Below are 25,002 nucleotides of genomic sequence, written 5' to 3'. Positions count from 1 at the left end.
AAGCACTTACATTGCCTGTAGATAGAAAGCTGAGAGTGCTGGAGCTCTTAGAAGGAAGGAGGGAAAAACAAAAGTGCAAAGATCAAAATTTGCGCGGTCCACTTGGTCATTTTGGGCCTGGTCCTCAAAGGGTTAATGCCATTCCTAAGTTACAAGTTTTTCTAAAAGCTGATCTGTAACTAAGATGGGAAACCCATCATGCATTTGCCAGATTGATCTATTTGCATGCTTGCCTCATTTACTTTCTTTACTGCCCACTGCTGTCAGTACTATTGCACAGTAAACACAGGACTGTTCCCCCCCCCCCCCCGATTTTGCATCACACCACCCCAATATGTATTCCATACTAGCTGATGATGTAGCAGAGCTGACACACACAATGTGTACCTATGTGCTGCATGACGGGCATCTGTTTACCATGAGTGGGGGGTGTAGTGAAGGTTTAGATCTCTTTAGATTGCTGACTGTGAATAAAAATGTTCTGGTTCATATTACAGTAACCTAGGCTCAGGGATAGGCTATGTTCACACAACGTTTAACAGCGACCTTTGCATAGCAACGGACGCTGTTAAACAGCCGGCCGTCGGGCTGCACTCAGCCCGTTCCTGCAGCCGATACCTCTGTACCTCTGAAGGCACGTTCTTTCTTCACAATTGATTTGTGGGCACCGGCGGCTGTGCCCGCAAATCCATTAGCCATTCACTCCAATGCAATTGTGTGAACAGCTGATGTGTCCGGAAATAATGGGCAAGCACATTATTCTAACACCCGTTCTAAAGATTGGGCATTAGAATAACGATGTGAGAACACAGCGGGTGGCATTGCATTGTCTTCAATGCAATGCCGCCCCTGCAGTAAAGAATGGACGCTGAGGCAATTGCAATCAGCGTCTGTTCTTTACTTAGGCTACTAGGCGAGTCCCCTTGCTGCGTATTTGCAGCGAGACTCGCTGCAGATCCCGGCCCTATACTTTTAATGGCAGACAAACACGCAGCAGGGATGTACATCCCTGCTGCGAGTTTGTCTGCAGCCCACCCCATTAACCCCGCCGAAGCTGATACTTCACCTGATCCCGGCTCCGGCGGTTCCCGATGTCTTCAGCAAGCCGGAGCGGGGACCAGGTGAAGTATATGCTCCAGCCATCTGCCCGCAAGCCCCGGCCGCCCGATCGCCCCCCCCCCGCAGCACCGATCGCCCCCCCCCCCCACAGCCCCGGCCACCCGATCGCCCCCCCGCAGCACCGATCGCACTCCCCCCCAATCGCCCCCCCCAGGACCGATCGCTCGCATGCCCCCCTGCAGCCCCGGCCGCCCGATCGGTGCTGTGGGGAGGGGGGGGCGATCGGTGCTGCAGGGGGGCGATCGGGCGGCCGGGGCTGTGGGGGGGGGGGGGCGATCGGTGCTGCGGGGGGGGGGGCGATCGGTGCTGCAGGGGGGCGATCGGGCGGCCGGGGCTGCGGGCGGCTGGCTGGAGCATATACTTCACCTGGTCCCCGCTTGCTGAAAACATCGGGAACCGCCGGAGCCGGGATCAGGTGAAGTATCAGCTCCGGCGGGGTTAATGGGGTGGGCTGCAGACAAACTCGCAGCAGGGATGTACATCCCTGCTGCGTGTTTGTCTGCCATTAAAAGTATAGGGCCGGGATCTGCAGCGAGTCTCACTGCAAATACGCAGCAAGGGGACTCGCTGCAGACCCGCCAAGTGGGTTTGTAGCCTTAAAAAGAATGTTGTGTGAACATAGCCTCACACATAAGTCTATGGAAGCAGCACAGGTGCATGGAGATGATGCAGATAATGTCTCCTGGGGGTCGGGTTATGAAGTCAATAGATAGCTAACCCAGCCCCCAAAGATTGGTAGGAGGATTGTTTAGATTATTGTTTTTGTTACCCAGATAACCTCTTTAAATAGAGTAATGTGTAAATATAATCATCTTAACACGTAATTGTTTTATTCTCTTGACAAAATGTAATTTGCTTATAAACTGGTTTTCATTCAATAATTTTTTTTTAATTGTCTTGAAAATAAGATGCAAACTTACAAAAGTGATTTCCTGGTTTAATGAAGCCCATGAAATCTGTATTCATCAGTTTACTCATATAAACATCACTTTCCAAGCTTCCCATATATATAATTGCACAATGCCTTAGTCAATGAATATCAGGCTCATCTCGGAAATAGAAATTTGTTTTCAGGAATAACTTTTTCTAGTTTGTGTTTGCTTTCTAATATAATTAGCATGATTCTGGTTTTAATTAGACATGTTCTTTGTTACTCTCTCTGACATGCAGTAGGTAGCAATTGGGAGGTGTCAACGGAACAAGAGCACAAATGCTGCATTCATTTTGGTGCCATCTGCTGCCAGTCAATATTTATTTCAGTAAAAGATGTAACCGTTTAGAAGAAATGTGGTTGAATACACCTGTGCAGCATTTCATTAATTATCCGTATTAGCAGCAAAGCTCCATCAGATTGATACAATATAATATAATTTTAGATTATTAGAATGTTTTACGCTTTATGCCCACCTCTAGTACACCCATAACATATAACCTTTTCTTTTCTCACTTTTATGTGGGGCCACCCTCATGCTTAATATATATGAAGAATTACAGATGTAACGGGATGTATTAAGGGGCAAAGATTTATTCTGCAATGACATGCTATACTAATGTGGACATTAACTTCTTAACCCCTAGACCCGGAAGAGGGGGCACATACACTATTCAAATGCAGCTGTAAGCTTTGATAGCTGCATTTGAATAGTTAATTAGCCGGCCGCGGCGATCGGCCACGTCGGCTAATTCCCAGGGTCCCTAGCTGCACATAGCAACTGGGGACCGCGGGCTGCAGAGAGGACTCACGCCTGGAGCCCTCTCTGATCACCCTTAACGGCTGCATGACGGGTATACCCATCATGCGTCGTTAAGGGGTTAAATAGGTTAATGGTGGTTTTACACGGAATGATTTATCGTTCGAATTTGCACGATAACGGTCGAATTTGAACGATAATCGTACGTGTAAACGCAGCGAACGATCAAGCGACGAGCGAGAAATCGTTAATTTTGATCTTTCAGCAAGTTCTCAAATCGTCGTTGACCGTTCGCAAAAAATTCGCAGATCGTTCCATGTAAACAGTCTTTCAGTGTTGGGTTTTTCTTTTCTCTAAAGCTCAAGCATTATAGAAAGTTTTTGGGGGCACTTGATATACATTTGATAATAGCATAACATACAGTACAAGGACTCCAGAATTGCAAGGCAATAGTGCTAACTCTCATTCTTGCCCGATAAAAAAAAAAAAAAAGCAGGGTCGCCTGCTAGCAATCCGGTAGCGTGAGCCTGTCCTAAATTATTTATTGTATGTATGTAAATTTGAATCTGCCTATGCTTACATTTTATATTACCTAGCACTTTATTCACATTTGCTTTCCTATGCCAGTACTGTATGTTAATTGTAGAAAAGGATGGAAATATCCATTTTATATTTTGCTAAGCGTGTCATACTTTTGTCTTTGTTAATATTTAAAATTCAATTTCTGAATCTGTCAGTCTCTCGATATGATTTGAATAGATTTACATACATATTGAGATTTTCTTCTATGGAAAGTTCCAGTAGTAATATAATATAACATATATATATATATATATATATATATATATATATATATATATATATATATATATATATTTTTTTTTTTTTTTTAAGTCTATTATTTACTATCAAATATAAATAGAGATGAGAGAATCACTTATCTAAATAAAGCGAATTGCTTTGTTTGATCTGCGCTCCGCTCATCAAGCCACTGGCCTCCGCTCATTAAGCCACTCCGCTCCCTGACACTCCTCCCAGGATGTCGGGAAAAACTGGATCCAATCCTAAAAAGGTTCTTCCAGTTTCCCAGGATTGAATCTAGCTTTTCCCTAGCACCCCGGGTGGATCAGCAGGAAGTAGAGCAGCAATTAAAAAAGGCTCAGATCATACGAAGCATTTCACTGCTTTTAGATGAGCTATTGGCTCCTCTCTAACTATAATGAATTCCTCTATAAGCTATGTTCACACAACGTTTTTTCAGCTCCGTTTAAAATTACGTCCGTTATTTTGAGTCTAAAATAACGGACGTCATTTAGCTGTCTGGCCTCTCTTAGCGCAAAAACGGCTGTTGGTACATTATACTAGTTTGGTTACTAATTGCCCTTTGATGCAGATTAATTGAAAAGTCCATTGAATTTAATAGTAAAAGCTGAGAAAGAGCGGTGTCAAAAGAAAAACTGTGTGTGAACAACTAATAAAAAACATCCGCTGTTTGCAAAAAGACGTCAGAAAATAATGATCAATTCAATACACTGTGTGAATTGGACGTCCGTCTTCCCATTGACTTCAATGCATTGCCATTGCAGTCAGTTAAATGGCGGCAAAAACAGAAGTTTTTTCAAATAGGAAAATCAGCCGCCCTTTCAATATTTTTAAAGTTGTGTGAACGTAGCCTAAACAAGGAAGACCAAATTCATATTCATAAATGTGGACTGTAAGGAAAAGTTCAGGTTCAAAATTTTATATTCAGGTAATATTAGATTTTCTTTCTAGTAGACCTGTCTAAGCTTTTTTGAGACAGAATTATTAATGGTCACATTCACAGTAGGTATCACTAAAGCTTAAATACAGTAGAACAGATTCTATTCAGTTATTGTTATATATGTAAATTCACACAGGTCTGCACCCGCCTCACACAGGTCTGCACCGGCCTCATCTCCCACCATCTCTCTTGTGACTGTCTTCAACTTTTTAAGACATTCAAGGGCTGTATCCTAAACTCTGCCTCCCACAAAGATATTGCACAAGGAGCTTTATATATGTCTGGTTTTAATAGGTCTCTCTAAGCATTGTGTTAAATTTCAGATCTCCAGACTTTGCTCTCGGGAACCTTATTTCAGGCCTAACTATCTATTTAAAATCTTCCACCGACCAGTCACATGGATGTACGGCACATTATTAAAGTATAGTAAATAAAAAGAATGTAAACTCTAAAAAAAAGTTTACATAATTCCATATACAAAGGCTGCACACACACACACGCACACACATACGCACACACACACACACGCACACACACACACACACACACAAACACACTCTCTGCTGCCACCTCTGTCCATGTCGGGGACAGTCCAGAGCAGTAGCAAATCCCTATAGAAAACCTTTACTGCTTTACACAGTTCCAGACATAGACAGAGGTGGCAGCAGAGAGCACTGTGTCAAACTAGAAAAAATACATCACTTCCTACAGGACATACAGCAGCTGATAAGTACTGTAAGCCTGGAGATTTTTAAATAGAAGTCATTTACAATTCTGTATAACTTTCTGACGCCAGTTACTTTCAAAGCAATTTTTTTTTCAGAGTTCCGCTTTAATAAAATTCTTTGCCCTTCTGCATTCACAGTTTTTTTCTTTGGATAGCGCTATCATATATTATTTAAATGCACAGCTTGGAATTAATCAGTCTAACAGTAGGCAGGCTGTAAGATAGGTGACTGCAACATAAAATAAATATAAAATAGAAACTAGTTTCACATGAAGGATTAGAGTCTGCAGTTGATGCTACGAAACAATTCTACCTGAGAGACGTAGCTCTAAAACGACTGTGGTATCATTAAAAGCATTGAATTGCATTGATAATACTAAAAGCATAATTCAAAATCATAGAAAAATTAAGCAGCTTCAACAATAAATCCGTAAAAACCTGCGCAAACTGTTAGATTTGTCATAATGGGCGCCACTCAATGGAGCAAAAAAAAAAGAATATAACAAAAGGTTAAGAAAACAAAAAAATCACAAAAGAAATGAATGTTATTTTATTCATAATATTTCTAAATCATTGTAAATGATGCAGAACAGACCTTAAAAGCTAAAAGCACTATTTTATTAGGACATCAATTAATATTCTGTGGAGCAAATAACAGTGACCTTTTTTTTTTTGGGGATACTACACAACAGAATCTGAATTTATTTTAATTAATTCTATTTGGTCATTTCTATTTCAAGACTTATTTTCATGTTTTTTTTCTGATGAAAAAAATCTCTTAACAAAAATATATAATTTGTAAGGCCTTACAAGATCTAATGAGTAGTTTTACGTAGAGAAAAATATAATGGAAAGATTTGTTTAGTGTCCTGTATTTTGGACTCTCCAGTTTTTTCCCGGTTGGACCGACAGTAATGGAATGGTGTAATAGGAGAAACCAAATGTAAGAGAGAACTAGTAGAGAACTAACAGATTGTTTATTGTAGTGTGATAGATATTGGCAATGTACTATTCAACATTTTATATTCTGTGAATTATGATGTTCTATTGTTTAATTCATTAAAAAAATTAAAATAAACTTTTATACAATACAGTAAAATCCTATTTTTACCTAACCACACTTCCCCAGTGACCAATTATAATAGTAATAGTTACTTATTGATACAACCTATTGACTATCTATCTATCTATCTATCTATCTATAAAACAACAGTACTGCCAAGTCTCAGTTGTAGTCAATGTTTTGCAACATTTAGGCCATGATCCCATTTTTTTTTTTGGCTATTTGGTGCCCTTTTTCCCCTTCTTGGACGGCCACCATTTTGCTCCCAAGTAATAGCAGTTATTATAAAATAACGGTTGTAATTAAGTTCATAAAGTGCATAAATCCAGCCATCAAACAGTCAAAGAATAAAATTTGGGGAGATTTATCATACTTGGTGTAAAGTGAAACTGGCTCAGTTGCCCCTAGAAACCAATCACATTCCACCTTTCATTCCTCACAGACTCTGGAGAATGAAAGGTGGAATCTGATTGGTTGCTAGGGGCATCTGAGCCAGTTTCACTTTACACCATGTTTGATAAATCTAGCCCATTGTGTGGTCATGTCTCCATGTAAAGAATTAAAATGTTGCAGACTACAAATGTTGAATAAGTCTTTGTTCATATTTGTATTCTTAGCCAAAACCAGGAAAGGAACAGACATAGAATCTAATATATATATATATATATATATATATATATATATATATATATATATATATATATATATATATATATATATCTATCTTTATTTGGACTCACTCTTCATTTTGATAAAAACACTCACGAAAATAGTGCCAAAATGAGTCTGAAGACAAGGCTTAAAATATTGTATTTAAACACTGGTTTGGAAAATAAATAAGGTATTTAATACCCACTAGAGATGAGCGAACCTGCCGAGGTTCGGGTTCGAATGAATCTGAACTCTCGGCAATGATTCCCTCTGTCTGCAGCCTCTATGACTAGGGTGGATACAGACGGAGGACCGCTTGGAAAACTGTCATACAGCCTATGGCTATGGCTGTATCCCAGTTTTCCAGGCGGTCCTCCGGCTGTATCCGCCCTTTTCACGGAGGCTGCAGACAGCGGGAATCATTGCCGAGAGTTCAGGTTCATACGAACCCGAACCTCGGCAGGTTCGCTCATCTCTAATACCCACCTCTTACAAAATATAAATGATCAATTAGCTGTTTAAAATCCGACTATAAAGGCAAGCAATAGCTATTTCTATATAAAATGATATATCCCAATAGCTGGAAAAACACAATCATACCTTGTCTGGATCTGTACTTGTTATAACCCAAACACAATGGGCATTGTCTTCATACTGAACTGGATAGTTTGGTGAAGTGATAATGCCTCCTGGTCCTTGAAGATTTGACCCACATGTTCGAGCTGTAGAAATATGGCAATTTATAGACTTGTTTAAATTTTAAGCAATCTTATAACCCAAAACGCAATGCAAAGTTAAATGCATTTAAAGACTATGGGGGAGATTTATCAAACATGGTGTAAAGTGAAACTGGCTCAGTTGCCCCTAGCAACCAATCAGATTCCACTTTTAATTCTTCACAGACTCTTTGGAAAATGAAAGGTGGAATCTGATTGGTTGCTAGGGGCAACTGAGCCATTTTCACTTTACACCATGTTTGATAAATCTCCCCCTATGTTCACACTATGTAAGTTCTGCAGAAATCATGGCCGTGATTTCTGCGGTACTTACATAGTGCTGCAGACTGAGGGAATCCTGGTCGGAGTGTATACACATGGTATACACTCTGGCCGGGATCCCTAGCAGAGCAGCGAGAAACTAATATGTCAGTTTTCTGCGGACGCTATTCACTGAATAGCGGGCGCAGAAAACCCTGTCAGTGCACACTGTGGAGCGAGCGTCTCCGGCCGCACGCTCTATTGTGTGCAGTGGGGAGTTCTGATGTGGGCGCACGGATCAGCAGCGCTAAAGATCATCCGGGCCGGTACTGCATTACCAGCCCGGATGATCTTTTCTGAGACTGGCCGTTCCGTGACCCGGCCGGTCTCTTACCAGATGTGAACATAGCCAAAAAAAATCAATTTAAGTTTATCACTTTTTAAACAATGTTTAACAAATTCCTACAATTAATACAATCGTAAGGCATGACACAGTTATTATAAACAATTGTTTCTACTCAACTGCATTGAGTTGAAGTGTTTTGTTTTAACCTCAAATACCGGGCTAATTTTTGTTTTTGCGTTTTCGTTTTTTCCTCCTTGTGTATATAAGGCCATAGCAGTTGCATTTTTACCCCTATGGACCCACATGAACCCTTATTTTTTGCGTCTTTAATTGTACTTTGCAATGACAGGCTTAATTTTTGCATAAAATATGCTGCGAAACCAGAAAAAAATTATATGTGCAGTGAAATTGAAAAAATAGCTATTATTTTTCTTTGGGAGGGCTTTGCTTTTACGCAGTGTGTCCTATGGAAAAAATGACATGTTATATGTTCCTAAGTTATAAGTTGGTACGATTAAAAAAAATATGTAACATGTATAACTTTTATATTATGTGATGGCTTGTAAAAAATTAAAACCTTTTACAGAAAATAAACGTTCCTTAAAACCGCTCCATTCCCAGGCTTATAGCGCTTTTATCCTTTGGTCTATGGGGCTGTGTGAGGAGACATTTTTTTTGCGTCATGATCTGTACCTTCTATGGGCACCTTGATTGCGCATATGCGACTTTTTGATCGCTTTTTATTACAATTTTTCTGGATTTGATGCGACCAAAAATGCGCAATTTTGCACTTTGGAATTTTTTGCGCTTACGTCGTTTACCGCGAGGGATTATGAATTAAGTAAATAATATTTCAGGTGATTACACACACGGAGATACCAAACATGTTTGTTTATTTATATTTATAAAATGGAAAAAGGGGGGTGATTTGGACTTTTATTAGGGGAGGGAGTTATTTATTAAAAAAAACACTTTATTCTTTTTTTACGTACAGCAATATGAAGCTCCCAGGGGGACTTCTATATACACAGCACTGATCCCCCTGGGGGACTTCTATATACACAGCACTGATCTCCCATTGAGATCAATACTGTGTATATAATAGAGTACCGATCCTTCAGATCGGTGTTCTATTATAATGGTCTGCAGCAGACCATCTACATAGACTGCCGAGCCGGGATCAGCGGCATTCCGACGCTAAGCCCCGGCCGGCTCGTTAGAAGGGATCTCCCCTGCGTGATCTCATAGCAGGGGGAGACCCCCACTAGACACCAGGGAGAGGGGGTACAGATACTATTCAAATGCAGCTGTCAGCTTTGACAGCTGCATTTGAATAGTTAATTAGACTTGCAGTCCCTGGCTGCATATAGCAACTGCGGGCTGCAGAGAGGGCTCACGCCGGGAGCCCTCTCTGATCCCCCTTAACGGCCGCATGACGGGTATACCTGTCATGCATCGTTAAGGGGTTAAGGGTCAATTCATACTTACAGGATATGCAGCAGACTGTGGCTAATGTTCACACATTGTAATAACAAGGGCAAATAATGACAGTTGTTGCAAAACAACAGTCATTATTAAAGAACTTGAACATTAATAAAGGCCGTTGTTTTGCAACAATGCCCGCTAACAGCACTTATTTTTACATTGTGTGAAGATTGCTTTTAATGTTGCATATTTGAAGCTGCAGATTTGATGCTATATACCATCATTTAGTTAACCCCCTCCTGCCGCCGCACTGTTAATTAACATTGCTGCAGCCTATGCCCGAAGCTGCAGCGACGTTAATTAACGATACAGAATGACATAGGCACAGAAGCTGCGCCTGAGTCATCCGGGGCGGGTCCCGGCTATTAGTGATAGTCGGGGACCCGCCGCAACTCTCAGCACTGGAGCCGCGCTACGGTGCTGAGAGTTAACCCTATAGATACTGCCCGACAGCAGCATCTATAGGGCTCCAGACAGGGAATTCTCCCTGTACAGAGGGAGAATTTTCTGTTCGCTGTCCATCCGGGCTCTGCCTCGGGCTTTCGGTTTCCTGGCTACAGAAGCCGCCGGGGTCAGGAGTGAAGGCTGCACACGCGGGGTGTACGTCCGTGAGCTCTGCAACTCCCCTCTCTCCCCTGCAGCAGGGGACAGCAGACACCGGGACATCAGCTTATGGGATCATTATGATCCCATAAGCTGATGTCCTAAAATGACCTGGGCATTGGGGAATCATTGACCCCAGGCCGTGAAAGGGTTAAATTGATATCTGCAGCTTTAAATCTGCAACATTAAATCTGCTGCAGATCCTATACATGTTAATGGACCCTCAAAGACTTTTTTTTTTATTAAGTATAGAACTATGAAAAAATTTGCAGCCGAAGAAAGCAGATGAATTCAGAACGGCAATGAGAAATATACAGCATTTCAGCTGTAACGTGTACATCTTATAAGGTTAGGTTCACACTGCATTTTCACAACCGTTTCCATTTCAGTACATTTAATTTAAACATACAGAAAAACGCATTTAGCCATGTTTTTGTGATCTTTCAGAAAAAAAGATCCTTTTAAAAAAAATAAATAAATAAAGCAAACACGGATTCTGCAATATTTCACACAGAAGCATCCATTTTACCATCCATTTTTTTTTCTTTTACACTAAACGAACAGCAAAAATGCAGTTAGAACCTAGCCTAAAAATTTTAGGTAAGTAATATGGAAGATGGAGAGGGAATGACATAAAGTTGGCTATTTTAAAGGGGTTTTCAAACTTATTTTGACATACATTTAATAAGCTGGTCTTACTATATACCAAATATTTGTAATTGGTTTCTATTAATAATTCTGCCTCTTTCTATTATTTTCAGCACAAACCACGTGGGGATCTGCGATCATTGCAATAGCTGAGCTGACTCGGAAGGTAAGAGACTGCGGAGGTCCCGATCAGACAGTGACATGAGTACAGAAGATGAAGGAATGGGATGAAGGAACTTCTCTTATTTTCATACTTGGTGCCATTCTGGTGCAGTTGGTCATTTGCTCCATGGTCCAACAAGACTGTTATGAGCAGTGGGGCACCGTTAGAAGCACTTCCCTGTCCCCATATTGATGATCCATCCCCCAGTTGACCTACTCCATTGTTAATCATTAGGGGCAGATCAGCGCTATGGAGGAAGGCACTGCTCCTAACAGTGCTTCAATGCTACTAACCGTCTACAGACCGTAGAGCAAACTACTAACCGTACCAGAACAGTGCCAAGGATAAAGGTAAGAAACATACATTCATCCTCTTCATCTCCTGCACAATAGGAGGTTAGATTCATTTAACTTGCTGATAGTTCCCCTTTAAGTTTTGCTAAATATGAAGCCTTTGGGATAATAACCAGAACAAAAGTTTAAGTTGAAAAGTAAATCATGACATTTTATACAGAGCACAACAGACTAGAAAAGTAAGCCTAAAAAAAAAAAAAAAAAATAGCAATAAACTGTAATTGCTGGATGTGTACATCCAGGGAGAATGTGTGTAATATTGATCCAATTATTTCCTTTAATAGAAGTTTCCATTGTCTTGCCAAAGTTATCCTCACATTGATATAACTAATGACAATTCTGTAAGGAATTCTGTTTAGGAATTGACCTTATATTAAGAAAATAGACAGCCGAAGCTGGATCAGGTTTTATTGATATGTGGCAGACTGAGTATAAGGTATTTTTAAAATTAATTAGTAAGAAGTTACTTCTACCACAGATAGAAACAGATGCTTTTCTATCCATACCATTACCAGCAGGAATAGGAAACTGAAGCATTGCTTTTTGAAAGTTTCAATGGAGTAAAATACCTTTATAAAAAGATCTTTATAGGCTTTGTTCACATAACGTTTTTCCTATTTGTTTATTATTTTTTTGAAATGATGTCCGTAATTTTGAGTTCAAAATGGTGTCAGTTATTTCGCGTTTTGCGCTCCCATCATTACAACTACGGCTGTTGGTACATTGTTATATTTCAGGTGGACTGATTGCCCTATGGGTGTATCGTTTATTGAAAAGCCTATTAAATTTAATGGTAAAGACGGTGAATGGACGGTCAAAAAAGAAAAATGGTGTGTGATGAACTAAAAATAACATCCGGTGTTCTCAAAAGACGTCTGCAAATAAGGGTCATGATCTTTATGGTGATGTCCGCACCATCAACATCCGTCATTTTATACACCGCGTGCATTGGGCGGCCCTCATTCCATTCACTTAAATGCATTCCATTGAGGTCAATTAAAATGCGGTGAACACGGACATGGACATAGCCTAATAGTCACATAAAATGAACAAATCTTCTCACAAGCTGAATACTCTCAGGCCAAATGAATGGGGCCAGTGTTGGTCCAAGCAAGGATATGTTAGTGTGTTATTTTGGCAGTTTCAGGCCGGGTTCACAGTGTCAGTGAAGTTCATCCCTGCAGTACCGGCAAGATGAACTTAATTTATTTTTAATGGGGATGCTGGTGCATTCGGGTGTGCTCGCATTCCAATTGACCATAGCCTACAATGTAAAGTGCGGTCGGAGCCCCTTTTTAAAGCGGGTGTGTCTGGTGTTGAGCAAGAGCTTAACCCCTTAACGACAAAGGGCGTATATTTACGCCCTATTGTCGGCAAGGGGCTTCAGAACAGGGCCGCGCGGCGACCCCGCTCTTAACCACCGCGATCCCGGGTGCCGCGTGTAGCCCGGGACCGCGGCTATTAGCGGGCATGATCCGATCGTCATGCCCGCTAATAAGGTAATCAGATGCAGCTGTCAAAGTTGACAGCTGCATCCTATTACCGGATCCAGCGCTTCCCTGGTGTCTAGTGGCGGAGATCGCTCCCCCGTGACGTTGTCCCGGAGGAGCGATCTCCGTATCTATTACCTGCCGGGGTCCGCTCCAAGATGGCGCTGACCCCGACTCGGCACTCGTTTGTTTTTGGCTGCAGCAGCCGAAAGCAAACGAGTGCCGATCTCAATGATCTTTGCTGTATAACTATACAGCAAAGATCTCAATGAGAGATCAAAGTGTATATACTAGAAGTCCCCCAGGGGTTTAACCCTAACCCCAGGGGGAATAACCCTAACCCCAGGAGGAATAACCCTAACCCCAGGGGGGCTTCTAGCATATGTGTAAAAAAAATAAATAAAGTGTTGTTGTCAATAAAAGCCCCCTCCCCTAATAAAAGTCTGAATCACCGCCCTTTTCCCAGGTTATAAATAAAAGTAAATAAATAAATAAACATGTTTGCTATCGCCGCGTGCGTAATCACCCAAACTATTAATTAATCACATTCCTGATCTCGCACGGTAAACGGCGTTAGCGCAAAAAAATCCCAAAGTGCAAAATTACACATTTTTGGTTGCATCAAATCCAGAAAAAAATGTAATAAAAAGCGATCAAAAAGTTGCATATGTGCAATTAAGGTACCGATAGAAAGTAAAAATCATGGCGCAAAAAATGACACCTCACACAGCACCATACACCAAAGGATAAACGCGCTATAAGCCTGGGAATGGAGCGATTTTAAGGAACATATATTTGTGAACAATGGTTTGAATTTTTTACAGGCCATCAGATAAAAGAAAAGTTACACATGTTATATATCGTTTTAATCATAACGACTTGAGAAACATATATAACAAGTCAGTTTTACTCCAGGCCCCTTCCCGCACATGGACGTGCCAGCACGTCCAAATCTGCATGGATTTAAAAAAAATGGGCTCTGGTCCTGAAGGCCAAAATCAGTCCAGTCCTGAAGGGGTTAATTGAAGTCAATGGAAAAATTGATCAAAACGGATATGAACAAATGCATCTGTTTTTCATGCGTTTTTTTTTTTTTTTATAAAACTGATGGGGGGGGGGGGGGAGGGGAAACAGATTGCAAAAACACAGTGCGAACCCAGCCTCATTTTATTCAAAGGAAAGGAATTTTTCCCACTTCTACAGGATGAGACAATGCCTTAACACATAGGATACAGTTGCATCATAAACTTTTATACTATGAGGCTGCGTTCACACTACGTATTCTATTCTCCTGCATATTAGAAGAACGGCTGAACAAAATGATAGAAACATACACTGATCTGATCAGCATTTCTGTCACTAGTTTATTCATTTAAGGTGGAATAAACATACTGAGAGATTCCTTTAACCTAAAAACCTGCTTATTCTACAAATAGTTTACTTGTTGCATTATAACACATGCCGAACAGAAAACTCCCTCATGCTATGTGAGTAAAGATCATTTTCTACTCTTTACCTTAGTCTTAACTCTTGTCACACTTCTTGTTACCATAGGAACAGGTGAATTCCAATTGGAAGACGCTCACCTTTTCCTTCCTTCGGCAAGCATAGTGATGCTATTGCAAGCCTTGTGGGAATCATTTTGTAGTAATGGGGGTTTAAAACATCAAGAGCAGGAAGCCTAACATTTTAACAGGGTTAACACAGACTTTTTTTTTTTATCCGCTCTTGTACAATATTATGCAGCAAGCGCCAATGTTGAGGGGAAAAACAGATATAGTGGAGCATTTTATCACACCATGAACTCTGGTATTGAAATTCTTGTCAGGGAACTGGTGATTTCTAAATGATTCTATTTGAAGTGAATGTATGAAAGACTTGATTCAAGCCATGGCTGTATTATGTGACACTGGCACTCACAAATTCCTGTGCAATTTTTGCTTTTCTATGGTTTCAATGTCATATTTTTTTTCCCCAACCAAACAGAAAATGCATTCTTAAGACACACTGGATAACTATATTCAAGTCATAAAGCTTATACAGTAGTAGTATGAATTTCAAGATTTTCTGTTTCATTCTTTTTGGTAATGTGCACACTATAATTTAAAGTATTTAAATGTGAACCTGCTTTCCCGCTCGCTTACCTCGACAGATTGGTCTGTGATCACTCCAAGCGGCGAGTGTGTCAGTCACTCTCTGACAAGTTATACTCTTCGAGCCTTGTAACACATAATTATCATCACAGGAAAATTGGACATTGGCACCCACTCTAGAAATAGCCAGAAAGAAGAAAAAAATAATATAATGTAAGAGAAACAATGATATGGAATATTCTTATGTTTGCAAAGGAAAGCAGAAACCAACAAATAACACTAGATGCAATTCATCATTGTGAGTAGAGGGGAAAACATAGTCCACGAATGTGATAGCAAATGTTAACACCATCTAAGTAAATTGCTAAGCAGAAATCTGACCTCTGGAGGCCATCAGAACATAGTAGAGTTAACACCAGTAACCATAGGCGTACCATACCATCAAGTTCATGGGAACTTTTTCCAATGAGCAGTTGGCACTCCCCTTCATAAGACCCACATGACCCAAATTAGCAGGATACACCTGTGCTCACATGTCAGTACCTCCTATCTTTCCCATTCTGTCTGCAGCAGTGATGGTAAGTGCAATACCATATTTATACTTGTGGTGTTTGGGGACAGCCTTCTCCGCCGGTGATGCTGGCTGGGTTTTTTTTTTTTTTTTTGGGGGGGGGGTCATTTTGGGTTTGGTCCTGTGACATTGGGGTTGCATGTGCACCCTTTGCGGGGTTGGCGATCGCTGACCGACAAAATGTGGAGTTAGCGTAAGGACCCATGTGAACCAGGAGACCGGCACGTGGTACATGGGGCAGTTTGGTTTGATTAAATTATATACCAACATCCTGGCATTGGTTTTTAAACATAGCCTAGCAGCATTAGTATCAGCCATAGGTGTGATGTGCAGCAGCTCCTTTCTCTCCATGTCGCACCTTTTCAAATGATGTGATCTTTTTCTAAAGGGTCCTATTAGACGAAATGATTTTTAACGATAAACGACTAACGATAAAAGATCGCCAACGAGATTGTTTATCGTTAACCTGAAATCGTTCACCAAATTGCATAGAACGATAGTAGTTAGTTAAGATCCTTACTATGATCGGGATTGCGATCGTTACTACGATCGTTTACTCCATCTGATCCCAGCAAAACAACGGACAATGTGCAATTACACTGAAACATTAGTGAACAAATACAGAACTTGACGAACGAATGTGGAATTACAGCGAACGATTAACGATGATTTTAGGTTCAGATCTAAATAAATGATAAAGGACACACAAACATTTTTTCAGTTGTTACCTGCAATAACACAGAACGATTTTCGTTTAAATTTGAACAATATAACGATTTTTCACACGATAATCGTCCTGTGTAATCGGGTCCTTAGTGTAACTGTCATTTATTTATTTCTTTAGAAACCAATAGTACAAGGGATTTTAAAGCGAATGTACCATCAACTACATCGCTTTAAGATTTTTACAGTACATCAACAGACTGGCCCCAGCGTGGGAATGCTGATGAAGCGGTCCTTTTTTTTAAGGTGCCCGGGAATAGATCGGTGCCATGTGTGGGAACCAGACTGTGGTTCAAAAAAGTACTGTGGCACTGTCATCCCCACGCATCCCCACGCTGGCTCCAGTGTATTGATGTAAAAATCTTGATGATACATTTGCTTTTAGAAACTTTTTAATAGGTTTTATTAGGCAAAAAAAAGGATCTTTCTGCATTCAAAAAGCTGTTTACCTAAAGCATATACTGGTATATGCCTTATATGAGTACATAAGGAATATAGTATGTTGTTTGCAGACATGTCTTGGAAAGAAAATTCCATCTTTCATGATTATATTCTTTACAAAAATCTAGAATTCTGTATGAATTACACTCAGGTAATTAAGCTTTTTATCTTTTAAAGCTTTGACGCAAAACATGCAAGAAGCTCAAGGCATGATGAAGTGGTATTCATGATAGAGACTGACATGTTTGTATTGTTCTCTGTCTTTACTTTGTTTAAGGCTCACAATCTCATTTCATTACAGCTTTAGCGGCTTATTGAACCTTTAAATGGCTACAGGCCTAAGACCGGGTTGCCAACCATCTTTTAATTTATAGACAGTAAATTGTCCACAATTTTTGTTGTTATTTAAAGGAGAACATTTTTTAAAGTATTGTATTGCCCCCCAAAAGTTATACAAATCACCAATATACACTTATTACGGGAAATGCTTATAAAGTGCTTTTCCCCTGCACTTACTACTGCATCAAGGCTTCACTTCCTGGATAACGTGGTGATGTCACTTCCTGAATAAAATGGTGATGTCACAGCGCGACTCCCAGAGCTGTGCAGGCTGTGGCTGCTGTAGAGGATGATGGCAGGAGGACACTGAGGGACACAGGGCACTGGAGGGACATTGGGAATCCCTCTGCCATCATCCTCTCCAGCAGCCACAGCCCACACAGATCTGGGAATCGGGTCGTGACATCACCATGTTATCCAGGAAGTGACATCACCATTTTATCCAGGAAGTGACATCACCATGTTATCCAGGAAGTGACATCACCATTTTATCCAGGAAGTGACCTCACCATTTTATCCAGGAAGTGACATCACCATGTTATCCAGGAAGCGAAGCCTTGATGCAGTAGTAAGTGCAGGGAAAAAAGCACTTTATAAGCATTTCCCCTAACAAGTGTATATTGGTGATTTGTATAACTTTTGAGGGGCAATACAATAATTTAATAAATAATTTTCGCCGGACTTCTCTTTCTATAGGTCAGTTCGAACACAACCATATGCAGGTTACACAGATTCTCTAATGTTATATATGTATTTTTTAAATGAAATCCTTTTTTTTGGCAATTAATTATAAATAAAATGGGCCTATTGTGACGCTTATAACGGTTTTATTTTTTCACCTACGGGGCTGTATGTGGTGTCATTTTTTCCGCCATGATCTCTAGTTTTTATTAATACCATATGTGTGAAGATCGGACGTTTTGATCACTTTTTATAAATTTTGTTTATATATAATGTAAGATAAAATCGGTAATCCGAGCACTTTTTTCCCTCTTTTCGTGTACGCCGTTTACCGTTCGCAATGACACTTGTTATATTTTAATAGATCAGACAATTACGCACGCTACGGTATATTATATGTTTATTTGTTTATTTATTTTTATATGTTTTATTTATATAATGGGAAAGGGGTCTGATTTCAACTTTTATTTGGGGAGGGGTTGTGGGGTTGTGTATTAGAGTTTTTAAATTTTTCTTTTTTACACATTTGAAGTCCCTTTGGGGGACTTTTACATCCAGTACTTGGATTTTTACACTGATCATTGCTATGCCATAGGCATAGCATTGATCAGTGTTATCGGTGATCTGCTCATTGAGCCTGCCTGTGCAGGCTTAGTGCAGCAGATCGCCGATCGGACCACACGGAGGCAGGTAAGAGACCTCCGGCAGTCCGTTTTACGCTGCAGCGTGTCATTACCGGTGAGGTCCCAGCTGCTGATTGCAGCCAGCCCCCACCTGCTATGAAGCGCGCTCCGCGTCGGAGCACGCTTCATAGCCGGAGAAACACCCAGGGCGTACAGTTATGCCCTAGGTCGTCTGGGGACAGACTTCCATGGCGTAACTATACACCCTGGGTCATCTAAGGGTTAAGTTTGAAGTATGCATGTGCTAACACATGTCAAGTACAATGCATTGGGGCCTTTGGGCCAGACCTGAATTATGTGTGTGTGAGTAGGAGTAATACTGATCAGCCAATCCCACCCAAGGACCACCTGAACTGGGGCTTGTCATATCTGCAATGTCTGTTCAGAATTCCTTCTTGCAGCATTCAAATTTTCTGAGGTTTGGGAGTGAAGATTCATCAAGTGCTCAATGCCTCATATAAAAATGTGATGTTTCTGGGGGAGAGGAGGAGGTCCGGTGGTGCATGAGGTGGGGGTGGGCGGGGGTGAGTGTCCAGTGGCTTATGGGAAGGGTTGCATGGAACTAAAGCTTCTTCCTGCTTTTTTAGCAGCACAGGCTGGCACAAACTAGCCTCTTACCCTCCTATAGGTTGTTCATACCCGCAGCATTAAAATGGCAGTTGTACCCGGGGAAAAAGAAAACAAACATGTTAAAACTTTTCAAGTTTTTTTTATAGCTACAGAGTAGTCCAAATATGCTACTAGGCAGAGCAGTGCTCCATAACTTTTAGCTTTTGAAGACTTAGAAAAAGCCTCTGCAAGGCTATCCACTCCAGAGACACAGCAGTGACCTGCCCCTACCTCAATCCTTTTTTTTTTTTTTTTTTTTTTATGAAGACAGCCCTGACAGAACCAGCTGCACAATATTTTCCTGACCTTCCCTCACGTATGAGGAATTAGAGTCTCTTGGATACACCATCACTTTCACCGACTCCTCAGTCCTGACAAACTGAATTGGCTCAGCAACCTGTCTCCTATGCTATTCGATTATCTACCCTGACTCCTGTATCTACTCCAATGCCTGACACCTTTCTGAATCCTTCATGAGATGACTTTTAGAGGATTTAAAAACATCTAGTAGCTCTTGTGAGACCTTATCTAGCATAGAGGGGGAGAATTATCAAACATGGTGTAAAGTGAAACTGGCTCAGTTGCCTCTAGCAACCAATCAGATTCCATTTTTTATTTTCCAAAGGGTCTGTGAGGAATAAAAGGTGGAATCTGATTGGTTGCTAGGGGCAGATGAGCCAGTTTCACTTTATACCATGTTTGATAAATCTCCACCATAGTGTCCAGTTCTAGAGACCTCACCTACAGTATGATTTTGATAAAACTAGAACAAGTCGAAAAATGGGCTAAAAAATGGTGGAGGTTTGAAGCATAAAACCTTTAATTAAAGTGGCACTATTACATTTTATTTTATTTTTTTAAAGAAATCAACAGGGGTTGTGGTTGTAAGCTGGCAATATACATGCTTTATTTTTCTATGTTTAAATCATTATACCTATGGCCAGTGGGTGTTTTTCTTTACTGCACATGTGCACAGCTGCTGCGCATCCACAATCAGTAGCAGAAAGTCCTGAGGGTGCTCACATTGTATGGTTAGCTCTCCTGTCACACAGCACCAAAACCTATGTTGCCACACAGTGACATTATACTGAAAAAATTCTTGCATGACAAAGAGCATTGTTTCTGGTAAACATTCAGAGTTGATAATATAATTAGCAAAAGTTAATATTTTAATTAGTTAATTGGCCTCAGTGGATATACAACCTGCATGATGAACAGGTGCCTTTCCTTGCGTGAGCGTACAAAGGACTGGGGCTTGCCTAGGTTTTGTCTCTTTTTTTGAACAGAGAAAAGATCAAGTATTGTCACAAAGGGAACATGAATATAGGGAAACTGCTTGCAATCACAACTTTTGTTCATTTCTTAGGCTGGGTCCACACTACGTATATTTCAGTCAGTATTGTGGTCCTCATATTGCAACCAAAACCAGGAGTGGATTGAATACACAGAAAGGCTCTGTTCACACAATGTTGAAATTGAGTGGATGGCCGCCATTTAATGGCAAATATTTGCTGGTATTTTAAAACAACGGCTGTTATATTGAAATAATGGCCGTTATTTACTGTTATATGGCGGCCATCCATTTAATTTCAACATTGTATGAACAGATCCTTTCTGTGTTTTTAATCCACTCCTGGTTTTGGTTGCAATACTGACTGAAATATACGTAGTGTGAACGCAGCCTTAAAAAAGAAAAATCACAACAGGTACGCTTTGACTACTCCTACTACTTCCTGAACTTGTGGAGAACGATCAAATAGGATTTGTACATGGTCGGCCATTTGATTGATGGACACATTGAGCCGTGACACTGTGTACTGGCGGGATTCCTTGCATTTGGTCTCTTTATTTGAACCAGCACAGGACTAAATATCTGCCTTAGGGTGCCTTCACACCTACCGACTCGCAGCATTAATAACGCTGCGAGTCGGCTAGGTCCTGGCAGATCACTGCGGCCGGCATCAGAAGGGGTTAAGCGGCCGGCAGATTTACATACACGCAGCGGTCGTTCAGACCGCTGCGTGTTTGTACTGACAGTGATCTGCCAGGACCTAGCTGACTCGCAGCGTTATTAACGCTGCGAGTCGGTAGGTGTGAAGGCACCCTTAAAGAGAATGGACCTGGATTTCAAGTAAGGGAAGTTTTGTTGTTAAGTATGGAACAAAACAAAATAAATAAATAAATAATACTAATAATAATAATACTAATAATAATAATAATAATAATAGTAATCAAAATTACTTATTTCACCCCCCTCCCGCCCTCCTCCATTTGTTTGCAGTAGGTCCTACATACAGGTGTTTTGGACACTAAGCACATGCAGCTTAGTACATATCAGTTAAAGCGTAGCCGTCATCAAGTGTTTTTTTTTTGTTTGTTTTTTTTTTGGCGGCAATTCTCCTCATACCTCTGCTCACCTAATCTGCAGTTCTTCTAAACTTTGTGGGCGTGTACAGGAAGTGATGTCATCTGCCCTCACAGCTGCCTAGTATGGGCAGGACTAGTATATGGTGTTGTATAGAGGGCTACATATTCTACAGACTACAAAGCACTCTGTCTAGCATCTGTCTTGTTCAGATGTAGAAGAGCGGAGAATGTCAAGTGTCTCCTTGAGCGCACCTATGTAACCAACATATAATTAGTATCACCAATATAATAAAATAAACTCAGCTGCACTATTCATACAAACATGCACATGTCACTGTACAAGTTTCTGGCAAACTCAGATCTGGCAAACTCTGATCTTGGAAATGGCCTTTTCACCCCAAAGTGACTAATTCCATCATACCGCTAGTAAATGATTAATACTAATATATAAATAAAATATATATTAATGCCACACTGGGACCACCACCATTAGCACTGTATACTGTAACACACTATATACAGTATACAGCAAGAGATCAGTGATAAGCAGCAGGGGCTATGTGAAATGCTGGGGGAAGATAGGGGGGTATCTGCACTGTAGAGAAGGTATATACAGGGCCGGGGAGGGGATATATACACTGCTGGGACTAGGGGGGATTCTGCAATGTTGGAGAAGGTATATATAGGAAGAGGGTATATACAGTGCTGGGAGGAGGGAAGGTGGCATTTGTGAAATGCTGGGGAGAGGGGATATACAGTGTGTGTGTATATATGTGTGTGTGTGTGTGTGTATATATATATATATATATATATATATATATATATATATATTTATATATATATATATATATACACACACATGCTGAGGTTGGTGGCATCTGAGGTTCTGCTGGGGTCCTGTACTGAGCTCAGGACACTGCTGGGTGGGGGAGGGGTGTCTCTATAGTGTTGCCATAGGCTTGGGGGGAGAGGGGGGACCTGTATAGTGTTAGGTGGGTGGAGGGGGTCACTGGGTGACAGCATGACGGCTGAGCAGCATTAGATCACAATAAACACACATCCTCTCACCTTTTCAGTGTCCCTGCTGTGATCACATTAAGCTGCCCTGTGCCTTCTGTCCAGGCAGCACTCCCTGACATCTTCACTGTCAGCCCTGTGTCCAGACCAGCAGGTAAAGGGTTAATTAACCTATTACTTGCTGGTCCTGTTGCAGTGAGCTCAGCCCAGCTAGTGGTGGTTGAGCTAAACACTGCTTACTGCTTCTGTGTGTGTGTGTGTGTTGGGGGGCTGCCACTTACCTTCTCTCCGTCTCTTTTTAAGGATGTCTGCACACTACGGAATTCCGCTTATAACCCGCGGCGTTTTCCGTCGCTCGTACCCGCACGTGGTGGCGTGCATCTCCGCCCGTGCCATAGACACTATTCTATGCACGGGTGGATTCCACATACCGTCCAAATAATTGACATGTCACTTTTTTTCTGTGGAATGTGTAATCCGCTGGGTGGGATGACTGCTCCCACGTATCCATCCCGGGTTTTCCCTGGAACTATAACAGTCAGGAGATTAGGTGAGCTGTGGTGTGTAACTCCAAGGCTGGAGCTTGTTTGAAAGTTCTGCTGTTCTGGTTCCAGGCAGAGAAGCTGGAGAATCTGCTGTAGTCAAAAAAGACTGTTCTGGTGAGAAAATCCTGTTTTCATTTAACCCTTTGTGCCTGAAGCAAAGCTATCCTTATGTTATTTGCACCTGCTTAAGAAAAGCTGTTTTGTTACTGCTTGGACTTGGTGAAATAAAACCTATTTATTTTTAACTCTGCTGTGTCTGTGATACCTGTGACGGAGCTGACCCCCCCCCCCCCCCCCACACACACACACACACTACCATTAGTTCTTTTCTAACAAGGCAGAATATGTCTCTGTAATAAAGCACAAAAGACTTAGCAAAGATATATCTCATATACTCTATCGGTATAAAACAGGTCAACTTTGGGAGTATTACTCACTTTTGCTATAAGCAGTCAGCTTTGGTGGAGAAAATGAATGAGGTAATACAAATGAAATTGCCACAGAATAAGAAATGCAAACCGAATCATCTGTTTCTAACTTTACTATCTGTAATCCAGCATGTGCTAGTCTTTTAGCAGGTCATGTAAATCAATGTGTTCAAACTAGTGATATTGCATTTAGACCTGAAAGGGGCAGAAAGTTCATGTAATTTTCCTAAATTCTGTCTAACCAATTTCTGAAAATGTCCATCACATTCCCCTACAAATTGTAAAAAAAAAAAAAGAAAAAGGAATTGATTTTATTCAGCTTAAAAGAACATCAGCATTTAACACTAGTTCACCTCTAGTATCATAAAAAAGAGTCAGTCCAACGTGTTTTATTTAAAAAGGATATTAGGACATTGCTGCAAAGTTTCCAGTCTTTCTTTTTTCTTTATAGTTAATAAAAGAAGATAGTTTGCTTTGGGAAAATATTTGCTTTATTTATATCGAAATTGTACAATTGTACTTGACAATACTAATCAATGCAATAGTGTGTATATATATATATATATATATATATATATATATATATATACATATATATATATATATATATATATATATATATATACAGTGGTGCCTTGGATTACGAACATAATTCGTTCCGGAACTGTGCTTGTAATCCAAATCCACTCTTAAACCAAAGCAAATTTTCCCATAAGAATTCATAGAAATGCAGACAATTAGTTCCACACCCCAAAAATAATGATTTATTATTCTGAATAGCATGTTAAACAAATGAAACAAACATTCAGAAACAGCTGACTATGTCATATTATAAGTTACTGTACAGTAATGGAGAAGATGGGAAACAACAGGGCTGACAGAGACTGCAGGGAGCAGGAAGGAATGAGCAGGGCAGATGTGGGCACAGTATAGCAGCACTCTCTGTCCGGGAAGAGAGGGGTTACAGCTATGCAGAGATTACCCCCACAGTCCTGTCCCCTGATGCAAGCCCCAGCCTGTAGGGGATCTGCTATGATTTGGAAAGTGAGGGAGACTTCCTGGGTCAGAGTACAGGGCTGTAGACCCCGCTATGCAGGCCATACCCCTCCTCCACTCTCGCTCCCACCCAGTAAAGGGAGCTCTTAAACCAAGTAACAATTTTGAAAAACTGTGAGCTCTTAAACCAAAACGCTCTTGAACCAAGTTACTCTTAAACCAAGGTACCACTGCATATATATATAATCTGCAAAAGATCTATGTTTAAAGCATATACTTGTCAAGGTACGCTTGTTTAAGTGGTCCATCTAAATATATTGCCAAAACTTTGTCAACCATGCAGAGTGAAGTTGTATGGTCCTATATCACCTGCGCTGATCCATAAAGGGAATTGCTGGTCCAGGTCCCTGAATGGGTGGTGTCCTTAGAAT

At 40.8% G+C, this 25,002-nt stretch overlaps 1 protein-coding gene across 1 annotated transcript in view; it reads right to left on the bottom strand.

Annotated features, from left to right (window-relative positions):
• The window catches only part of CSMD1 (CUB and Sushi multiple domains 1), a 946,348-nt gene that overhangs the window by 406,109 nt on the left and 515,237 nt on the right, over positions 1-25,002 (bottom strand). Inside the window, exons 9-10 of the mRNA XM_069973446.1 lie at positions 15,223-15,347; positions 7,614-7,735 (exon numbers count right to left, since the gene is read on the bottom strand). Of these exons, the coding sequence (XP_069829547.1) occupies positions 7,614-7,735; positions 15,223-15,347 (247 nt within the window). The remainder of the gene's footprint in view (positions 1-7,613; positions 7,736-15,222; positions 15,348-25,002) is intronic.

The sequence above is a fragment of the Dendropsophus ebraccatus genome, chromosome 6 (genome assembly GCF_027789765.1).
Source record: "Dendropsophus ebraccatus isolate aDenEbr1 chromosome 6, aDenEbr1.pat, whole genome shotgun sequence".
In the NCBI taxonomy this organism is placed as follows: Eukaryota; Metazoa; Chordata; class Amphibia; order Anura; family Hylidae; genus Dendropsophus; species Dendropsophus ebraccatus.
Note: the sequence above shows the minus strand (reverse complement) of the source record. Positions and strands in the feature narration are given on the sequence as shown.